Below are 18983 nucleotides of genomic sequence, written 5' to 3'. Positions count from 1 at the left end.
CAGCAAGGTTAGGATTATCAATAGATGGCTCCAAAACTTCACTGGAGATGGTACAACAAGTTTGCAAGATTTACAAAATTGAAGAACACAAACACTTCTGACCTCTCTGGGATAAATTCTAGATTAATGTCTAGAGTGTTGACAGTTCACCATGTAATCCAAGAAGAAATGACAACCATTTCACAGATAACATAAGAGAAACACCAGTGGTCCAATAACATGAAATACATTTTTTTTGTGTGTGTATGTAGAAAAGTGTAAACAACATTGGAATTAAAATGCTAGATCAAAGGAAGAGAGCACAATCAGTACCATCTGCTTCACAGGAAAACTTTCAAGCAGTAAATTAAAAAAAAAAAATCACAACTTTACTCCACTGGAAAGTTTTCACTAAATTTTAAGCCAAACTAATCATTACATTACTTACCTCTCTGTTAAGGTCCACTTACTTTAATAACACAAACTTCTGTAATATTGCATGTATAAAAGTACTCCTTTAAAAACAAAACAGGTTTTTGAACTCTGAATCCCAGTTACTACCTTTGCCATGCCTCATTTCCATGGCATTCTTCTGAACGCTTCATAAGGGACTACATATTTTTTGTGACTGCATGACAAAGCAACAAAACACTCATTTACTTGTCTGCACTGTACAACAATATTCCATCAAATCATCATATGTGGTGTCCTGGGTCTTCTGTTTTTCTGTAACTGATTTTGCTTATATATGAAAAAAAATAACTGAATTGTTTTTAAAACTTACTGTAGTCAGTTTAGACTTTCAGTTGAATCCTTTAAAAGATACTTTAAAGTAGGTATAGAGCAAGTAGTTTGAACTATTCAATATGCATTATTTGTGCTACATTCAGTGTAACTACAACCTCCATATCCCTACAGATTCTCCTCAGGCTCATCTATTACATGGGATAGTTAAGCTGCTATTATAGCATGCTGTCAAATGCCTTTCTGCCATTTCATCACATTTCAGTAACAGAACATGGCCTGGGTTACCTCATGTAGCTTGGATCCTCCAAACAGTCCAGCTGCAAGTAAAGGAGAGTTCCACATGGAGTACTTTATGTTTTTGACCTAGCAACTATAACTAAGAAAGGTGATAAATCTGCCCCTACATCTATGGCTGGACCGCTCCTACAGCCCAAGTTGGCCTGGATACACCTATACTGTACAGGAGTGTCAACATACAGTCTTCACAACAGTATCTTCTTTCAGTATTGGACAAGGGACTTCAATTTGTTTTTGTTCTCACACTATGCTTGTTTGCATACACTTGTACAAAAAGGACGTAGGCATGTGTTTTTAAAAACAACATACCTATTCATTTTTACACAGATTTTTCACTGCCACAGACTTTTACTAAACTCTGTTAATCATGTATTCAGTGAAATAGAGATACAGCTACAGTGCTGGCCTGAGCTTTATCTGATACAGAGAGACCTCTATACCAAGAGACTCCCTACAAGAAGCTTCTAGATGTAACCACTCAACATTTGTGGCCATGTCTCAGCTTCTGGTTTTGAATATGTCCTTAAAACTACACTGTCTAATTAAATTATAGGAGAATGTCAACACCAACAGCCTGATTCCACTTACTTGCAAAGGAACTCAAAGCTTTTATTTAGACTTTTTAATTTAAAAGTCACTACCCAAGGCCAAAGCAAAAATCTTTTTGTCTTTTTTATGTTACCTTAAAATCTACATGAGGCACAAGAAGATTCTTTGAACTTTGCTGGTCCCTAGACATGACATAGTGGTGTTCTCTAAAACACTTACACACAGACTTTGGTTAGAAATCGACAAGCCTAAAAGCTTACACCTTTTTTCAGCACAACTGCACTAAAAGTCACAGGTCCCCCTCAAGCCTTTGTGAGAATCTACACTGATAATTTCAAAGATAGCATTCAAACACTACTAACTTGGGCACCTGTATTTCTTAGAGATGAGCAAGAGCAGACTGTTGTGTACTCAGTGTACATCTAACACCCTGCTTGAAACAAACTTATTGATGCACAAAGGATTAGCAGTACCCCCCTCAAGGCAGGGTATCATTCAGAGAAGACAACACACATTTCTGGAATGGCACCCCAGCTCACACCAAGAAAGTTTTGGTGGACTTTCTCTCTAGCCTCACCCTTTGCTTCTATAGACCCATCCTAACTTGCTTTTCTATTTGTCAGGTCTCAAAATGTTGCAATTTCACTGCACATTTACCACGAGTTCTATAGGATTGTTTTGATTTGTACAGTGATTCACCTTTGGAGACAAGGGGAAAAAAAACCACAACAAAATCCCCCCCCAATTTTTCCTACTGATATTCAAATTAGACCAGTAAAAAAAAAAAAACCCACCCAAAAACAAAACCACAAAAAAGCCTCCAAATCTCACCATATATTATAGCAAAGTTTGGTGTTTCAGGCCTTCTCATACACAACCAGTGAATTTCCTAAGTAATCATTTTTAATTGTTCTTGAAAAATTAAGTATCTACCAACTTACTTCCCCAAACAGGAATATCTTTGCTTTCTGCTTTCATCACAATGGAGGCAAAGGTCATAGTTACTGGAATGGCATCAAAGTAGGAAGAATGGGGAGCCACAGTTAATATCGCTGCTTCCGCCGGCAATGCCCGTCTGCCTTTTACATTTATCCAGTGGAATCCACCAGCAAGCCACATCATTCTCATGATTGCTTTCAACAAAATATCCACTATCCTGTGAAGAATTGAGAAAACAGTTATGCTGCCACAGGAACACTTCAAAATAATGAACAGAAAAAACAACACAAAAAACTTGGTAAGCATGATGAAAGTACAGATACGATATGCTATTTCAATTGAGCAGGAACACTGCACAGAGCTTTTGTTTTCTCTTTCTCAGCAGATTTAAGACCACTTTAAAGGTAAGGTGCTGTTCAATTTCATTTCATGCCTGAATACTAATGCTTTTTAATCACAGATTAAAGATTGGCATTTATTTAATCACTAAATTAATTTTGATTCAGACTACTGTTGTGTTTATTCTGTACAATGTCTAATAATGCTTCCTAGTAACACCAAAAAAGCTCTAATAAACCGAGTCCTGAAAAATGCTACTGGCATATTGCTAGAATGCAACAACCCTGATTCTTGAGTTTGAGTCTACCCAAACAAAAGAGCGGAGAAAGGAGGACATAGATTCTCAAACACGGGGATGCCTACAGACCGTATTTGGGAGCTCTGGAAATACTTTACTTTTGTCCCTTTTCCTCATCTCCTCCTAAAGCACTTTGGGTTTTTTTTTGATGGGGTTTTGTTTGCTTGTTTTTTAAAACACCAGTCATGAAAAGAGACACATTTGCTTTGAACCAATGGAGTGCCAAAACCAACACCACAAATTGTTGTACTCGCAGGGACTGGAGGCTGGTGAGAAGGGTGACCCTGAAAATGGGATGAAATGGGGGATGGAAATCTTAAAAGCTTCAAAATAACTGCATGCAATATGGAAGGCAATCCTTTATTCCTTTTGTTATTATACTGATACAATTCCAAATGAAATTTAAAGTGACATGCCTCTGGTTCTCAATTTCTTTCCTTCCTGTGATGCAAAATAGAATCAGCTTCCCTCATACTAGTGCCAGCTCCTAATTTTCAAGTGTTCTATGGAAGAGGTGATACACTCCTTTCTTGCTCCTCAAATGGCAGTTTTCATGGATGGGTGAACACTGTCTTGCATTCTACCTTAATCAGCATTCCAATATCAAAGCAAGCACATACTTATTAATAAGCACCAAAGCATGGGGCAACCCCTCAAGAGAATCAACAGAGGTTTTGTCAATTCATCACAGGGTAGCAAACAATGGGGTGAAGCAATTTAAAACAACAATTTAGAATATGAAATCCAGGCACATTCTGTAGTGTCAATCTTCATAACAAGAAGTTGACATTACAGGAGTAACTGAATTGAAGGATGTCACAATGAGTCTTCACACTACATCCTCAATAAAGGCAAGAGGCCAGAGATGATAACATTTTTCTCCCTGTAATTACTGGGTCACCTGGTAAAACAAACAGTTGAGGTATTTTTAGTTTCCTATCTGAAGAAAGTGTTTAAATAATATTTTTTGTATTTTTCTTTTGAAGAGAAAAGCAGGTCTGTGGGACAGATATCAGGTATTTCCAATCTTCTCTATTTCAAACTGCTGAACTGATTTTCTTAGTATTTCACCACATCACTGACTTACTTTCGCCACCAGGAGAGGGGCTTTTCAAGCTCTCGCTCGTCAGATCCCATTGAAGCAACGAATGCAAAAGGCCAGGCCAGCAACATCATAAAAGCAGCAAAGAAGAGTCGGATAGGAAACAGAGTCAAAGTCATGAAGGCAATCTGCAAAATCCAAACAAATGCATTATTCTAAGACAATCCTGGACTGAAGAAACCAGCGATTCCTACAAAAAGATCTGAAGTCTTAACTTCAAAATATCTAATGTTAAAACCGGAATACACTTCAATGCCAAACAAATAATTGTGGTGTATATGTAACAATTTTGTATTCACTGATCTTAAGCATAGCTGAAACACAGCACACTCTTTAAAGTTAAAGCAGTCTTAGCTTTCCACACTTCAAACCCTGTTTGTCAGTGAATATATCGGCATGCTCTTTTCCCTTTCTGCAGCCTCACATTAAGTAAATATTTAGCATGGGTGTGTTGTAAATCTTACTGCACTACAGAGAAGTCAGTCCAACACGGCAGCTCCCAGACAGTGATGTGCATTTCTTCAGCAGGGTGCATTCACAGGGCAATACAGGACCCAACCTGGAAAGCTCTTCCAAGACTGAGAAGGCACCAGTTCCTGTGTCGTACGTTACTGGAACCAGAAGCTGTGGGGAACCACAGTGAGCAACACTGTGCAAAGACCTCTGGACAAACATCCAGGCACGCCGAGTTTAATAACTTATCTAAGTTCCAGGTCTGTGCTAACAGGCACAACCCCCTGGAAAGCAGAGGTTTTCAAGAAGTTATCCTCCCCTAGGAAGCCATGGTGAACCTAGCCACTTCTGCACATCCTCCCAGCACTGTAGTTCTGAGAGCCCATTTCCAGCCAGTCAGCACTCTGTCTTCAACTGTGGTGAAAAACACGTCATGTTGGAACTTCTCCCACAGTCTTTTGAAGAATTCTCCCCAAAGTAGGGCCTTTCCTGAGCTGTTTGGAGTTGGTCCCAACTGTCCTCCAAAAAAATCTTAGCAACTATCTGTGCAATGATCCACTTGCTCCAGGAAACAGATCCAGAAGCCAAGAACCCCATCTTTCTCACTCAAAGGACAGGAAGAAAGAAAAACAGCTCTTAAAGCGGCAGAGGGTACAGATTCAGCAGACTGGCTAAGGGACAGAGAGGGAACTGAAAACTGTTTGAAGCTGACTGGGGTAGCACCAGTGTTCCTCAAGCTGTACAATGGAGGCTAGCATAAGATGAGGAAGACACTGAAACAGAAGGGTCATGTAAAGAAAGAGAATTCAAGAGTAAATATGCTATTCACAGGTGCACCAGATGACATAGAAAAGCACTTTTCAGCATCACAATGGCTAGGCAAGGATGAGTAATGAGGCATTATGTACTGTCTCAGGTTGTGCTTAATCTGATGCATCTCCAGGCTGCTGTGGAAAGCATTATTCAACTACTACTTCTTGTTCCTGATGCAGATCTAGTCATCATGCAGCTTAGTTTCCCACTGATCAGTTCCTGTTTCCTCCCACTTCCCGAAACAGCTCAATAGCCAACTCACCCTGTAGCTGCACAGATCTGCAAACCTAGGGTAAGGGCAGGGAACACACAGCAGGAGAAAAGTTTCAAGCCTTAAGTTACCAGCCCAATGCAAGGTCAGATTTTACAGTGATGGTTCAGACTCCGCACCATCATCTCATAGCCACCATCACCTCACTCCTCAAACCAGAACTCCAGTGCCCAGGTGGACTGCTTCAGTTTGCAGAAGTGGAAGAAAAGGCATTTTTTTCTTAGATACATCAGTTTCCCAGATGAATCAGTATAACTTCTTTAACTGCAGCGTGAGGTCACGCAGTGCTGCATGCATAGAGAAGACCACCATGTCTGGCAGCAAATAGGGGAAGAGTCATCTGCAAACTGGAAAAAAAGAAAGCAGTTGCCTTCTAATCTCATAAAAAGAGAAGGACCAGCTGTTGAGAAAGAAGAGAAACAAAATGCAGGTGAGGACAACGTCTTCTGGGATTCACACCTGCTCCCTCACACTCCTCAAAGTCTCTTCCTACACCAGGGCAAAGCAAAAAGTCCTTTGCATCTCTGTAGCAATCCTTTGTATCAAGATCACTTTAGACCCACATCACAGAACAGAGGCAGCAGTTACATCTGTAAGGTTGTGAAAGATGGCATATCTTTGTGGAAAATGCCTCTTGGTCTTCTGTGTCCAAAGACAGCAGTGGTGGAAATGGCTAGCAAGAAGCAGTTCCAAGTACACAGGTGTGCAGTGTCTGGCTGTGACACCGGCCTCTTTTTTAGCAGGGGGTACTACAGGACCTGTCTGCACAAGATAACTTGGTGGTAGTAGTATGTTTGGCCCCTGAAGGAGGTCAGGAATCAAAGACACTAACATTTGAAAAGTAGTTCAGTCTACATCTATGTTCAGACACCTTCCTGGGTAAGAAAGCTTCTATCCTCTAAAACCTCTAAAAACTAAAAACAGTAGTACTGTCCCCACTGGCCACCGTCAGAGATCAGAATGCAGGAGACATACACTCCTGGTCTGACCTTGTAGAGACATCTTTTTTCAGTAATCATATATCTACATATTTAGGATATTCACCCAGACATGTTTTCTATTAAAATTACAAATTCTATTTGGTAATAAGTCGTATGTAAACACTTTTAGATACATTTAAAAAACCCTAAAGGTCCATCTGGAGCTATACCCTTGGGAGGTTTGGTACATCACCAGTTTTCTCAAGAGGGGTTTGACTACAGCTCATTTAACATTTTCTAGTCTACAGGATCCTACCTTAGGTTTTCAGAAGTTGCAGTGTATGCTGTGAAAGACCCATGGGCAGCAGGAAGGGAGAGGATGGTCTTAAAGCTTGTAACAAGGCTGCCCTGGGAAACTGTACTCCACTCTTCCGTCAGAAGGGCTTCAATCTGATGTAAGGCAAGTCACTTAAATTAAATAGGTATCATACATTCTCACTTAGAGACTGCATTCAGATTTGAGTAGGAACTTCAAATGAAGGTATAAAATATGAAGTCCTCTCTAAGTTCTCCAAAACATCAGGTTGTACATGTCTAAACACTGAGCAAGAGAATCACAGAGTACCCTTGTTTCTCCTTCTGTATGTCTCCATTTCCTGTCTTGAAAGTCAGCATCATACCTCTCACGCACAGAGAAGCTGAAGAAATGCATCTTCGAAATTGAAGATACAGTGGGAAACATCATTAAAAAAAGTTTATTCACAACAAAATTTCCATGGCTTATTACAAATTAATGGTCACATATTGAACAAAGAAAATAATGAACTGCATATTTAACACTGTAGAGGTTTTGGGTTTTCTGTTAAACATATCAATACAGAGACTACGTCTTGCCCCACACATTCACTTACTGTTATCATCCCTATAGCCTCAATTCACCAAAGATGGCACTGGGAAGAACTAGAAATTTATCCCTCAACAATTGTCTTACTACCTGCTTTCCCACTCTACAAGTTCCCTGATTGACGCAATCATGGAGATAAATACAGGACTAGAAACTTTCATGTGTAACTAAGCCAATCTAACAGAACACTGCTGCTAAAGAGTGTGGTCCTGTTCGCTCTTCCCTTCCACAGACTTCCCTTCCAAGACTACCACAATCCTCCCCTTGAGTCAGATCTAGCACTTATCTGAGCTTGCAACAAGCCAGTACAGCTCATTAGAGTGAAGAAAAGCAATCCCAGCAAAAGGAAACAATTAGAATAGAGAAAAACACAATAATATGCTAGTTTAATGAGCCAAATCAGCTCACCAAGGCACCAGAGGAACACCAGCATAGGTGCAATGAATGGGCCAGAAACACTGGGAGCAAGGAAAAAGGCATCACATTGTGTTAAGAAGTGGCAGGGAAAAAAAGCTACAAACACTTTGTGACAGCTTCAGTAATGCTTCTGCCTGTTCTGCAGAGGTAACTAGAACCTAGAGCTCTGACTTATGTGATAGGTGCCTGGATGATGTTAGGATGAACAAAATTCATAGTTAATGAAATAGTCTGCCCTTCTTCCAGAAAGGATGTTTATTACAGTACTGAAATGAAACAGGTAGCTTCAAGAATGACCCCCACTGTCACCCTCAGATCTGAGTAAAATAACCATCATTTCTACAGGAAACCTAAGACTCAGTTCTCAAATAGCCTTACTGCTTTTACACTCCTGTTCACTACCAATTTTTATAACGTAAGTAAAAGATGATACGGCACTGATGGATTTCTTTTTTGCCATTTTTCTTCCTCTTTGTGGTTGTTTTGTCCTCTTACTTTCTACCATTTTTCATTTTAACAGTCTCAGGCTGAAATGTGTAAAGATGCATTTACTTTGAGTTCTATTAATGAGCAAAAAAAGCTAATCTAACCTCTCGCAGAGTGCAGAATGAAGGAGGGATGAGGTGGTAGTGAAAATAATGGGGCTATCTGGCAGATCATCAGCAACAGACTGCCAAACAAAGCAGTCTTCTCTCCGAGTCCCCTGTGCTTACCAACTTCTTCACGTACCTCTAGACCCTACATGTTCCTAACCTTCCTTGACAGGCTTTGCAGTCCTAGGACTCACCCCTGTTAAGATTCACAGGGCAGATAGAAAAACCTGTGACACAATATGCACCTACAGCTGAACAAGACTTGAGTTTAGCTATAACACTTCACACTGAAACCTCAGCAACAGTCCAGGACTGGATGGAAGAGAACACACGTTGCTGTAATTCACTGTAAAGCAGCCTCCCCATTCAAGAAATTTCCCTTTCTGTGAGAGCAGCATTTCTCCTATGTGGAACAGTTGCACAGCCTTCTTTAACAGCCTCTATCTGAAGCACAACTTTTAATCAGCAAAGAGGTTAGGAAAGCACAATTAAGGCAAAGAAGAAAATCCATCGTGGTTCTGTATGTCAGCTTGCGTTCTTCTTCCTCATATAAAACTGCAAAAATAAGACTGCAAGAAAGGGTGGGTTAAAGAATTCTGTGCTGCTGCACATCAATAAAACTGCTCACTCAAAAAGCAACACCAAGCTGCACTCTTTGGTGAGGCTACTCCTTTGGTCTGCACACTGTAAAAACCACTAGTTTTAAACACATCTTAATAGTTTTCATTGAAAATAACAAATCCTTGAAATCCAGCTGCAAAGCTTATGTCTCATACAGATTTACAGTGCAGCCTACACAAAAGGCAGGTATGTTCGACAACCAGTCACTTCACTGGTGAGACAGCTAAAAGGTCTGTTAGGACTAACAACAGATCAGCAACACTAGTAGTTCCTATGAGACTCAACACTGCAAAATCCATGAACTGGTACTCTGCCCTCCCAAAGGTATTTTTAAAGTTGCTTATAAACAACCAAGTAGAAAGCAAAATTAAAAAGATACATTAACACTGCAAAATAAAACATCGTTATTATCATAATTAGACACGGTCCTAGTCCATAGGAACATATACTATCTTTGCTTGTTTCTGCTCCCTGAAAGACTTCTACCTGGTTCATTATATAGAATAAGTGACTTAAGGAACAAAGTAAGGTTACATGGGAAAGAAATCATTACAACAGTGCAATTTATTGAGGAGGCTTTCGGTATAAAGTGCATGAGGCAAACGGCACAAACCTTTTCTCCTTTCTCCCATTCAATTTGTGAGTAATCACTGAATACATACTGGGAAACCCGATTAAAAAAAAAAAAAAAAGTAAAAACCTTTTCCAATGGAGTCTACTATGAATTCCTTGGCTGCTCGATACTTAACATGAGGCACATTCCCATGTTTTTTAAGTCAGGCCATACATGTCATGTCGTTAAGTATCTGGACAGCAACAGGGCAATGCAACAATGAACTTCACTCAGAATGTTAAGTAAATTGAAGATTGATCTAAAGCACCTTGATCTGAGACATTCAACATTAGTGGATCTTAGTTTCCATGTTGATAGTTAGCGTAGGCTGTTAGGCCCCCAAAACAACAGCTTTAAGGAACTGAAGCATTACAGTAATAAAATTAATAGAAACGGTCAACCCCTAGTAAAGGTGAATCTTTTGACGGTATTTCTTTGTCCAGCGAGTGACCCAGATCTTACCAAAAGCTTAAGACAACGGGCATGCACTCTGAATATCCAACCACCTACTGTGAGGTGATCAAGTAAGAGGCACGGAGGAAACAAAAAAAAAAAAAAAAAGTAAACAAAAAGGCATACAACTGCAAATCTGCATCTTAATACCGATTCCTGTCATCTCACACTACCTGTTCAATGCTACCTGTACAATTACACTACCTGTACATTACACCACAGAGATTATTTACCCAGGGGCCAAACTTCAGATGCACGGGATGCCTCGGCCCAGGAATACCTTAACATAACGCTAGAAAAGAGTGCCTCCACAGGACTGCTCGCCTGCCCTCCATGTAAAAAAAACACCACAAAATCATTTTTAAAGACCCAAACAAAGATGTTTGGGGGTTTTTTTTTTGATTTTTTTTTTTTTTAAGAAAGCGGCGGTGAAGTTCAGGCACACGCCCTCCGCGCGGCGGGTGCCACAGCGACCGCTGGCCCCGCGCCCCCCGCCGCCTCACGGCCGCCCCCAGCCGCCGCCCGCCCCCGCCCAGCGCCCGCAAGCCCGGCTTGCGCGCACACGCACCGCTCCGGTTCTCCCCGGTCCCGCCGCCCCCGGCGCCTCACAAAGCGCCGGCGGCAGGGTGCCCCCGCCCGCCGCAGGACGCGGCCCGCCAGCCGATGCGCCGCGGCGGACGCGCGGCAGGAGGCGGCGGCGGGAAGGGGGGGCCGGGCCCCGCACGCCCCTACCTTGGCTTTCTCCAGGGGGCTGAGGCGCAGCTGGTGCACGAAGGGGCTCCGCGGCGGCGGCCCGCGCTCCCGGCTGCCGGCCACGCAGCATCCCCGGCCACGGCTGCTCAACTTCATGGCGGGGCAGAACTACGGGCAACCCAGAACGGGAGAGGGCGCGGGGGCTGCGCGGCGACCGCTAGTCCCCGAGTAACGGCGGCGGGCGGGCACCGGCGGCCAGCTCGCTCGCCACTAGACGCCTGCCCCCGCCCTCCCGCGGACCCGCGCATGCGCCCTGCGCGCCGGCTACAGCGGCTCGCCCGGGCGCCGGTTTCCGCGTCGGGGGGTGGGGGGAGCGCGCGCACCCGCCCTCCCCTCGCCGCGTGCCGCCGCGCGCGCCCTCGCGCGCCCACCCACCCTCTTCCCGGCCCGTCCCCTCGGGGCCTGCTGGGAGCGCGGCCCCGCCCGTCGCCCCCCGAGGCGCCGCCCGGCCGGCGGGTGGTGGGGGCGCCGCCCGGCGGGCTGAGGGGGCGCCGCCCGGCCGCGGCGGGGCCAGGCCTGACGCCGTGTGGCGGGTGGGAGTCGCGGGGAGCGGCTGGGGGGGCACCGGCAGCTGGGGCGGCGGCGGGGAGCTGCCGCCACCCCTCAGGTGCTCCCCGGGGCCGGCGCTGGCGCCTCGCTCGGGCCCCAGAGCGGGGGTGCTGCTGGCCGTGGGACAGGTGAGGGGAATTAAAAAAAAAAAAAATAAATCAGAAATAAAAAGGACTAAGGGGAATCTCGCTGAGGTGTTTCTTAGATGCTGCAGCAGTAACGGCACGGGCGATCGATAACTGAACATCTCAGCCGCACCGGGAAGAAACAAGATGTACTCGCATCACGTGGCAGGGTGTTTGTCCAGTCTACGGGGAATCTTCTGTTCCGAGCAAACCTAGACATTTTTAAATGAAGAGTCTAGCTAATTTTCCCCCTGGGATCTTGACAGAGATGGATAAGGAAGTATCTGAGTGTGGAGTTTAATAAATCTTTAAATATAAAAGAAGTTCTTGAGGGGAAAAAACCAAACAATGCACTCATGTTCTGCCTATTTTGGAAAGATCAGGCTGAATAACCTGTATGATTCTGGACTGTTTAATGTAAACCACAGGCCAAACAGTAGAAAAGATCCATAAACCGTTTGATACACATGTAAGATACCCTTAATACCAGTCATCTTAGAGGTCTTATAAAACAATTCTGGTCGCCTTATTCAGTGAGCTTTAGAGGTAAATTGATAAAAGCAACTGCAAAAACATCATGACTCTACAGTTGCTAATCATTAGGCTTAGAATTGCAAAATGGTCTCTGAGTCCTATGGTTAATACCATATATTTCTAATGGCTACTGCTTTTAAACAGTTAATGCGTTAGATAACTAGCTTTTGACTTTTGAAAGATCAGAAAAAAATTTCAGAGGTTGGTCCATGGTATCAGGGTTTGCAAGGTTCTGCAGGCTCAGCATCTTTCAAGATTTTTACCAAAGATCCAAAATAAACTCATTGTTAATAAAATCCATGGATGTGCTAAACGGTGACTTGGTAAGCTACTGTGAGAGTAACTGCAATGTCATCTGGACGGCTTAGTAAAATTAACAGTTTGAAACAGGCTTTTACAGCCAAATGTGTATGTGTTTTCCAAGAATACAGGCTATGCTTCTGGAATGAAAGCTTGTGTCTTAGAAAAGGTCATCTAAAAACAATTTCAAGCAAACTGTTAAAAGTCCCAGTGCAGTGTGTGCAGTATGACTGTCAGATGTACAACCACAGTTAGTGTACAGGAAATCAGTTACTGTGACTTAATGGGACTGACACTAGAACAAGGTATGTAGCTCTACCATTAAAGGTCAGATGGTGCAGAAAAGGCCTGCCAAAGTAGTACAGCACTGGAGGAAATCTCTTACAACAATGCATTATAAAATCTACATCCATTTAATTTGTAAAAAAGATCTGCATGAGTTGGCTTTACTGCAGTGTTCACATACCTTCACAAGGAAGAAGTACTGTATGCTAAAGCTTTTTAAAATGGTAGAAGAAAAGTGGAAGAAGAGTCAGTGGTTGGGAGCTGAGATAACCTAATGCAAATATAATGCTTTTAATCATAAACAAGCTCTTTAGTTCAGTCTGGGACTAGTGATAAGACTTACTGGCCCATGGTCAGAGTATGTGATCCTTTAAACTCTGAAGTATTTTAGCTGCATTCCAAACGATTTGGCTGCACTTTTTTCCCCTTTTCTCTCTCTCCAGTGACTTAAGCCAGTGATTAGTCAGCCAGACGGGGCTGATTTCAATAATAAACGACAGATTTCTTGAAGAATGAAGCAGAGACTCCCTCTAGCAGGGTCTGCACACCTCGTATCCAAGGAGGAGTTCATTGCAACTCCCCTCTGCAATGCTGGGATCTGCCTGGCTTGCCAGCTGGTAGAAGCTGTCCGTCAGGCCAACAGGCAGGAGCTGGTGGCCACCAGCTACCCAGCAGATAGCCCATGGAAGGGTGGCAGCACATGCACTTGTTCCCTGTCCAGTAGGTGTAGGACACAAGATGCGATGAGGGTATTGGAACAGGTTCAGCTGTGACATGCAAGCAGGCTTCTTTAGTCCTAGTTGTGTTTTACTAGTTTTATAAAGCCAGCTTCCAAAAAATGATCTAATATTATTATTGGTTGCATCAAAATTTTTGGTATTTGGAGCATCTTCCACAATTGTAAAATCTAGTGGTGGATTAGGCACCTGCCTGTTCCTTTAGCTCTTAAACTTTCACTGTTAGAGCACCTGTTCTGTATTACTGAGTGCACAAGCAGTATTCTAACTTTATTACTGCTTTCATGGGTTTAGTCTACTATTTTCTAATTATCACATCTGTACCACCTGAAAGAATTTCTAGGAGACTTTGTAGTTTTATAGAACTCATTTGTTGGGTAGGAATAATGTTCCATGAATTTTAATTTGATGACCATCTTTTAGGTTGTTTTAGAGTCTCCATGGTCATGTATGAACTATTAGGAGGTTAAAAGGTGCTTCCCTGGATTTTATTTCTCATTTTTTTTCTTTAAAATTCTGCTGTGTTCAGTATAAATTAAGATGGATAACTTAAAATGTAAAAAATAGCTTTCTTAAATTTGCCATCTCTGTAGTCCCTTTAATCTGTAATTGTAAAAAGATGTAAACCCTGTTTCTTGTGGAAGAAAATTTGCCCAGTGAAGGAGCTGAGCATGAGCCCTCCCTGGAACAGGGGCAGTCCCATGGCAGGGCTTGACTGGGAAAGGCAGGCTGGGAGTCCTGCAAGCAAACCAGTTTGGCATGTGATAAACAGAGGGGTGAAGGGACTGGCTCACATGGCAGGGCAGAATAAGCCAGACTTACACAACGCTACTGCTTTCTGTGCAGTGAAGTGAAAAGTTTATTTGGATCTTTTCAGAGACACACGATGAAACTTGCTCTTGGAATGTTATCATACGGCCCTGAAAAGATGGAGGCAAGACTACAAGTGTGCATAAAAAAAAGAAAAGGGCAGTATTTTATACTTATATAGCATAATATAATTATTTTAAAAAAGTATCACTTTTCTTTTTGTGAAAGTATTTGGAGACTGAATGAAGTACATCCATGGTATTGGGGTTTGATTGCTACTTTTTAGTGCAAATCACTAAAGAGCTCTAACTATGATGTTGCTGTCAAGGCTGGCATGTGCTACATGGCTCGTCTAATAAGGACTTACAAGGACACAAGAAGAGGTGACACATTTATTGCAGGATTTATGGAATCTACCTTGCTTCACAAGAGGAGAAAATGTGTGATACATTATGTTGGATGTAAGTGTATTACGATACAATTGGAAAAGGAAATGTTGAAGCTGACAATCATGAGAACAAATTGCAGTGAGCTCTCAGTCTCCTGAGGGAAACTGTGGAACCTCAAACTATGAGACTGCACAAACATTCAAGTGCCATTCTACCCTGGTGCACAAAAGCTCTAATTGGTCCTTTCTGCCATTCATTTATATGATTTATAGGGAGCTGTACAAATAAGAGGACTCACGTATAAAAAGTATACAAATATTAATTATGAAGTGTGCTTCTGTGAGCCTTGAAGTAGGAAAAGGAGTATTCAATATTTAACAGCTAAAATGAAGTGTGTTTCTCTAAAACAAATCAAATAAAAGTTCATAAAAGCAAATATGTTGACCACAGCACTGAACTTTATGTAAAAAAAAAAAAAAAATTCTTGCCTAGGACAAGTCCTTGCTTTGATTTTTATGATGGTCCTTGACGGCCATTTGGTAGAATCAGCTGATACCTATTGAAACACAATTCAGGTACACCTCCACCCTTAAATAAACTTCCTACAGTTGATTTCACATGTTCCATAGGGGTTTTTTTATGGTTAGGGTTTTGGGTTTTTTTCCTTTCTTATTTTTTCCCTCATGACTCTGATTGCAAATCTATTCAATGTTTAAACAAGGAAGATTTTAAAAGTATTTGGGAAAAAAGTATTCTGTGAAGGGAAAAATGAAGTTAATGTTGAATCACTAGCAGTAGTACAGATTTTGCAGTGAAAATGTGCTCACATTTTTCTTTTGATTTGTAAGGAAATGCAGAATCCATCTGAATTTCTTGAATCGGGAAAGGAATGGCTAGAGTTAGTGGCAGGTCTATGTTAAGAACAGCAGTTTCTTGTTTTGATTGTATTATCTCAGATGTGTTAGCTTGAATAAATGAGGCCGCTGTGGAAAAAAAAAAAAAAAAAGAAAAAAAAAAGAAAAGATCTTCCTCATTCAGGAATTATTAGGAAACATAATTCAGGGTTTTCAGGAAATCTTGGATTCAGCGATTGCGAACAAATTCATCAGTTCCCATCTGACAGTGGCCTCTCAGTACTGGCGTAGAAGGCACGTGTGTTAGGGGTCACAGAGTCTGCCAGATGCTAAGCAGTCCACACTTGTCACACAAACCCTGCCCCTGCACACCGCTGGAAATACCTGTGTATTATAAGGGTGAGTGAACTTAAGGAGTATGCTGGTTCCATACTTCTCCAGTTGATGAAAAGAAACTTTGGGCAGCTGGAGCTTTGTTCAACTCTTTCAAAGCCTGATCAAGTTGCTGTGGGATCTGAGATCTGCCTTATACATGATCACTTGATCAAGAGTATCCCGATTTGTCTTGTGTATTTTATTTCTCCCTTATTGTTCTTAGACTGAAACCTAGAAGAAAGAGGCTATAATGATTCTGGTAATATCTCACTGGCCTTTAAATGTATTGGTTCTTAGAGATGGTTCAGATCTAGACTGAACTCCTCTCAGTTCTTACTTGAAAACCCACGTCCTTGTAAATGGATGCACACACAAGGTGTATGAAGATGAAAATAGAGTGCAGGTAAAAGGGACTACATACAAATTAAAGTAGCAAATATTTTCAGTGCTTTACTATGCTTGTAGCCCTTTATACCTTTGTTCATTTCTTTTTCATCTTCATACACCTTCTTCCTCTTCTTTCTCTGAATATCTTAGCTAAAATCACTTTATGTTTCTAGTCCCAACAGGAAAGAGCAGCCCTAAGGAAATGGAACTGTCTCTCCCTGACATAAGATAGTCTTGGAAGGTAGGGAATTAAATCCTTGAGTTTTTTGTGCAGATATTACAATATCTTATGAAAACACCTTTTGAATTCCAACACATTTGAACTTTCAGTTTGCACATATTCTCTTACACCCACTTCCTCTGATTTCTCATTTCTAAGTAACTGTACATATTTAGAGGTTTTGTGTTAGGCAACCTTCACTTAAAGAGTACAAAATTGAATTATTGTGATGGTGAGTAAAGTGGTATCCAAAAGATTTACTTTGGAAAGCTTTGTGCGTTATTAATTTAACAAAATAGTCATGGAGCTTGCTGATAAGGTGGATCAAGTTAAAATAAATTAATTCACCAGAAGCAGCCTTCATGAAATCAGTATCATGATCCAATCACATCCAATACCACTTTTCAATCGCATGCAATGCTTTGTTTAATTTTTCTGAAGAAGTAAAGTCTACTATTTAATGTTTTAAATATTTATTTACTATAAGGTAGTAACACTGGTTAAATACGTAAAACATAACATACAAACATTTTATGCTTCTGGAAGTGCAAAAAGGATGAGCTGCCAAAAGATCCCTGGGCAAGAATGTCCAGATTCAATCTGTTGTCTTGGGAGGCAGATTATAGGGAGGCAAAATCACAGCCTGTAGTGAAAAAGAGACCATATGGGACTCTCAGTGGTGCCAGTGGCTTTATGCCCAGCTCGTGCTGCTGCCCATGCCAGCTCCCTGGCAGCTGCAGCCCTCAAATGAGACAAGATGAAGGCAGAAACAGGCAGCCGTATCTTTCTTACCTGTATACCCCTTCCCACTCTGCTGAGGGAAGGGTGTCTCCGTGGGGAGAGGGAGACAGAGACTTGGTAGGGAGAGCAGGAATACACGGACTGCTCTCCAAGTACAGAAGGATGCAGAGGTCTTCCCTAGGGTTCATAAAATCCAGGGATCATATGAAAATACAAAATATGGCTGTTCAACAGAGTGGCTTACTCTTGATTGCATTTGGCTTCCACAAATAAGAACCGCAAAGGGCTGCACCTGTTTATCTGCCAGTCAGGATAACCCAGAGGCAGGACAGGGCGCAGGGACAGCAGACGGCGTAGCCAGTAGAATCGAGTAAGACGATAAAGAACTGCCAAATACAGACACATTGCTTCAGGATGCGTCATCAGCTTCGTCATCCAGCAGAATAACCCATCTAAATCTAAGCATATTAAGTTCTCCAGTGAGTTTATTGATGTGGGCTAACACCATCTGTCTGTGGACACAGGGCGTTTTATCTCTCATTAACATGATACAGCAGTTAAATTTACAAAGGCTCTTGTATTGTATGAGCTGAGTATCACTTAGCTGTTCTTCATGCTACGAATGATTTCTAGGTGCTGGAGAATGGAGTGGTTAGTTCATATGACTGATTGTACCTCACTTTTCTACAGCTTTTCTTAAATTCAAGATCATCTTGACAATAAAAAAGACAATTCTTTGAATACAGCATTTGTGTTAATAACATTTCAATGGAAATATTTTACAACAGTGTGCCATGATGACAAACAATAAGGATGGTGAAAGTGAATGCATTAATTTAATGTGAAAGTTTAAACCCCTGCCAAGTAGTAATAATCACTTGAAATGAGTCAGTTATAAATTGCATAGTCTTGTACTCAGATTTTAACACCTTTTCATTGGCTCTTGACAAAAGGTAATTTATTATTTTTTTTAATATCAGTTGTGTAGGGTGGAAAAAGATGGTACTAGCTATCCCATTACTGGTTAGCAGGAACTCCCTGCTAGTGACTCTTGCTTCATTCATATTGTGCTGTGGCTGGATGGATCAGATTGTTTTCCCAAAGCTTTGACAAGGATGGATAGATCTTAGAAAATCTACTTGGTGGTGGAGAAGAACAGACATACTGATGGTCCACTGACGGCCCCTGTGAAACAAAATGTCTTAGATGATGTTTAAGCTCATCTGTGTGACTTCACACAACTCCACCCACAACCACCAGTAATCACAGGTCAGCCAGCAGAGGATTTGCTAAGTGAGCAGTGGAGATTATTGCTCCTGCACGTTGCTAGCAATGCAAAGCTACTCACATGCTGTACCCAGCAAGCAGTGGTAGCTGCATGCCTGCATGAAGTTTGTAGCCCCTCAGTGGAGCAGCCCTATCTGTATCCTTTAATTCATGTGCTATAGTTCTTTGTCTTACATCACCGTGAGACAGAGAGAAGAGAAACAGTATTCAGACATGATGAATTTATTAAGAGGGCAAGGGGATCATCAGCCCAGAATTAGCTGATCCTCCCAACACAATGTTCGGACACCCACTCATGTCATAAGCATGCAATTACATGGCTCTCCTGT

The 18983-nt window shown here is 41.9% G+C and overlaps 1 protein-coding gene across 2 annotated transcripts in view; it reads right to left on the bottom strand.

The window, feature by feature from the left end:
* LPCAT1 (lysophosphatidylcholine acyltransferase 1) overlaps nucleotides 1–16111 on the bottom strand; it is a 75227-nt gene extending 59116 nt beyond the window's left edge. For both annotated transcript variants that reach the window (XM_080378153.1, XM_080378154.1), the window contains exons 1-3: nucleotides 11041–16111; nucleotides 4236–4378; nucleotides 2514–2728 (exon numbers count right to left, since the gene is read on the bottom strand). In XM_080378153.1, the coding sequence (XP_080234279.1) occupies nucleotides 2514–2728; nucleotides 4236–4378; nucleotides 11041–11157 (475 nt within the window). In that variant the 5' untranslated portion in view covers nucleotides 11158–16111. The remainder of the gene's footprint in view (nucleotides 1–2513; nucleotides 2729–4235; nucleotides 4379–11040) is intronic.
* Between the last annotated feature and the right edge of the window lie 2872 nt (nucleotides 16112–18983).

This window comes from Falco punctatus (genome assembly GCF_963210335.1).
Source record: "Falco punctatus genome assembly, chromosome: 3".
Taxonomy (NCBI): domain Eukaryota; kingdom Metazoa; phylum Chordata; class Aves; order Falconiformes; family Falconidae; genus Falco; species Falco punctatus.
This window is presented reverse-complemented; position numbering and strand designations above follow the sequence as displayed.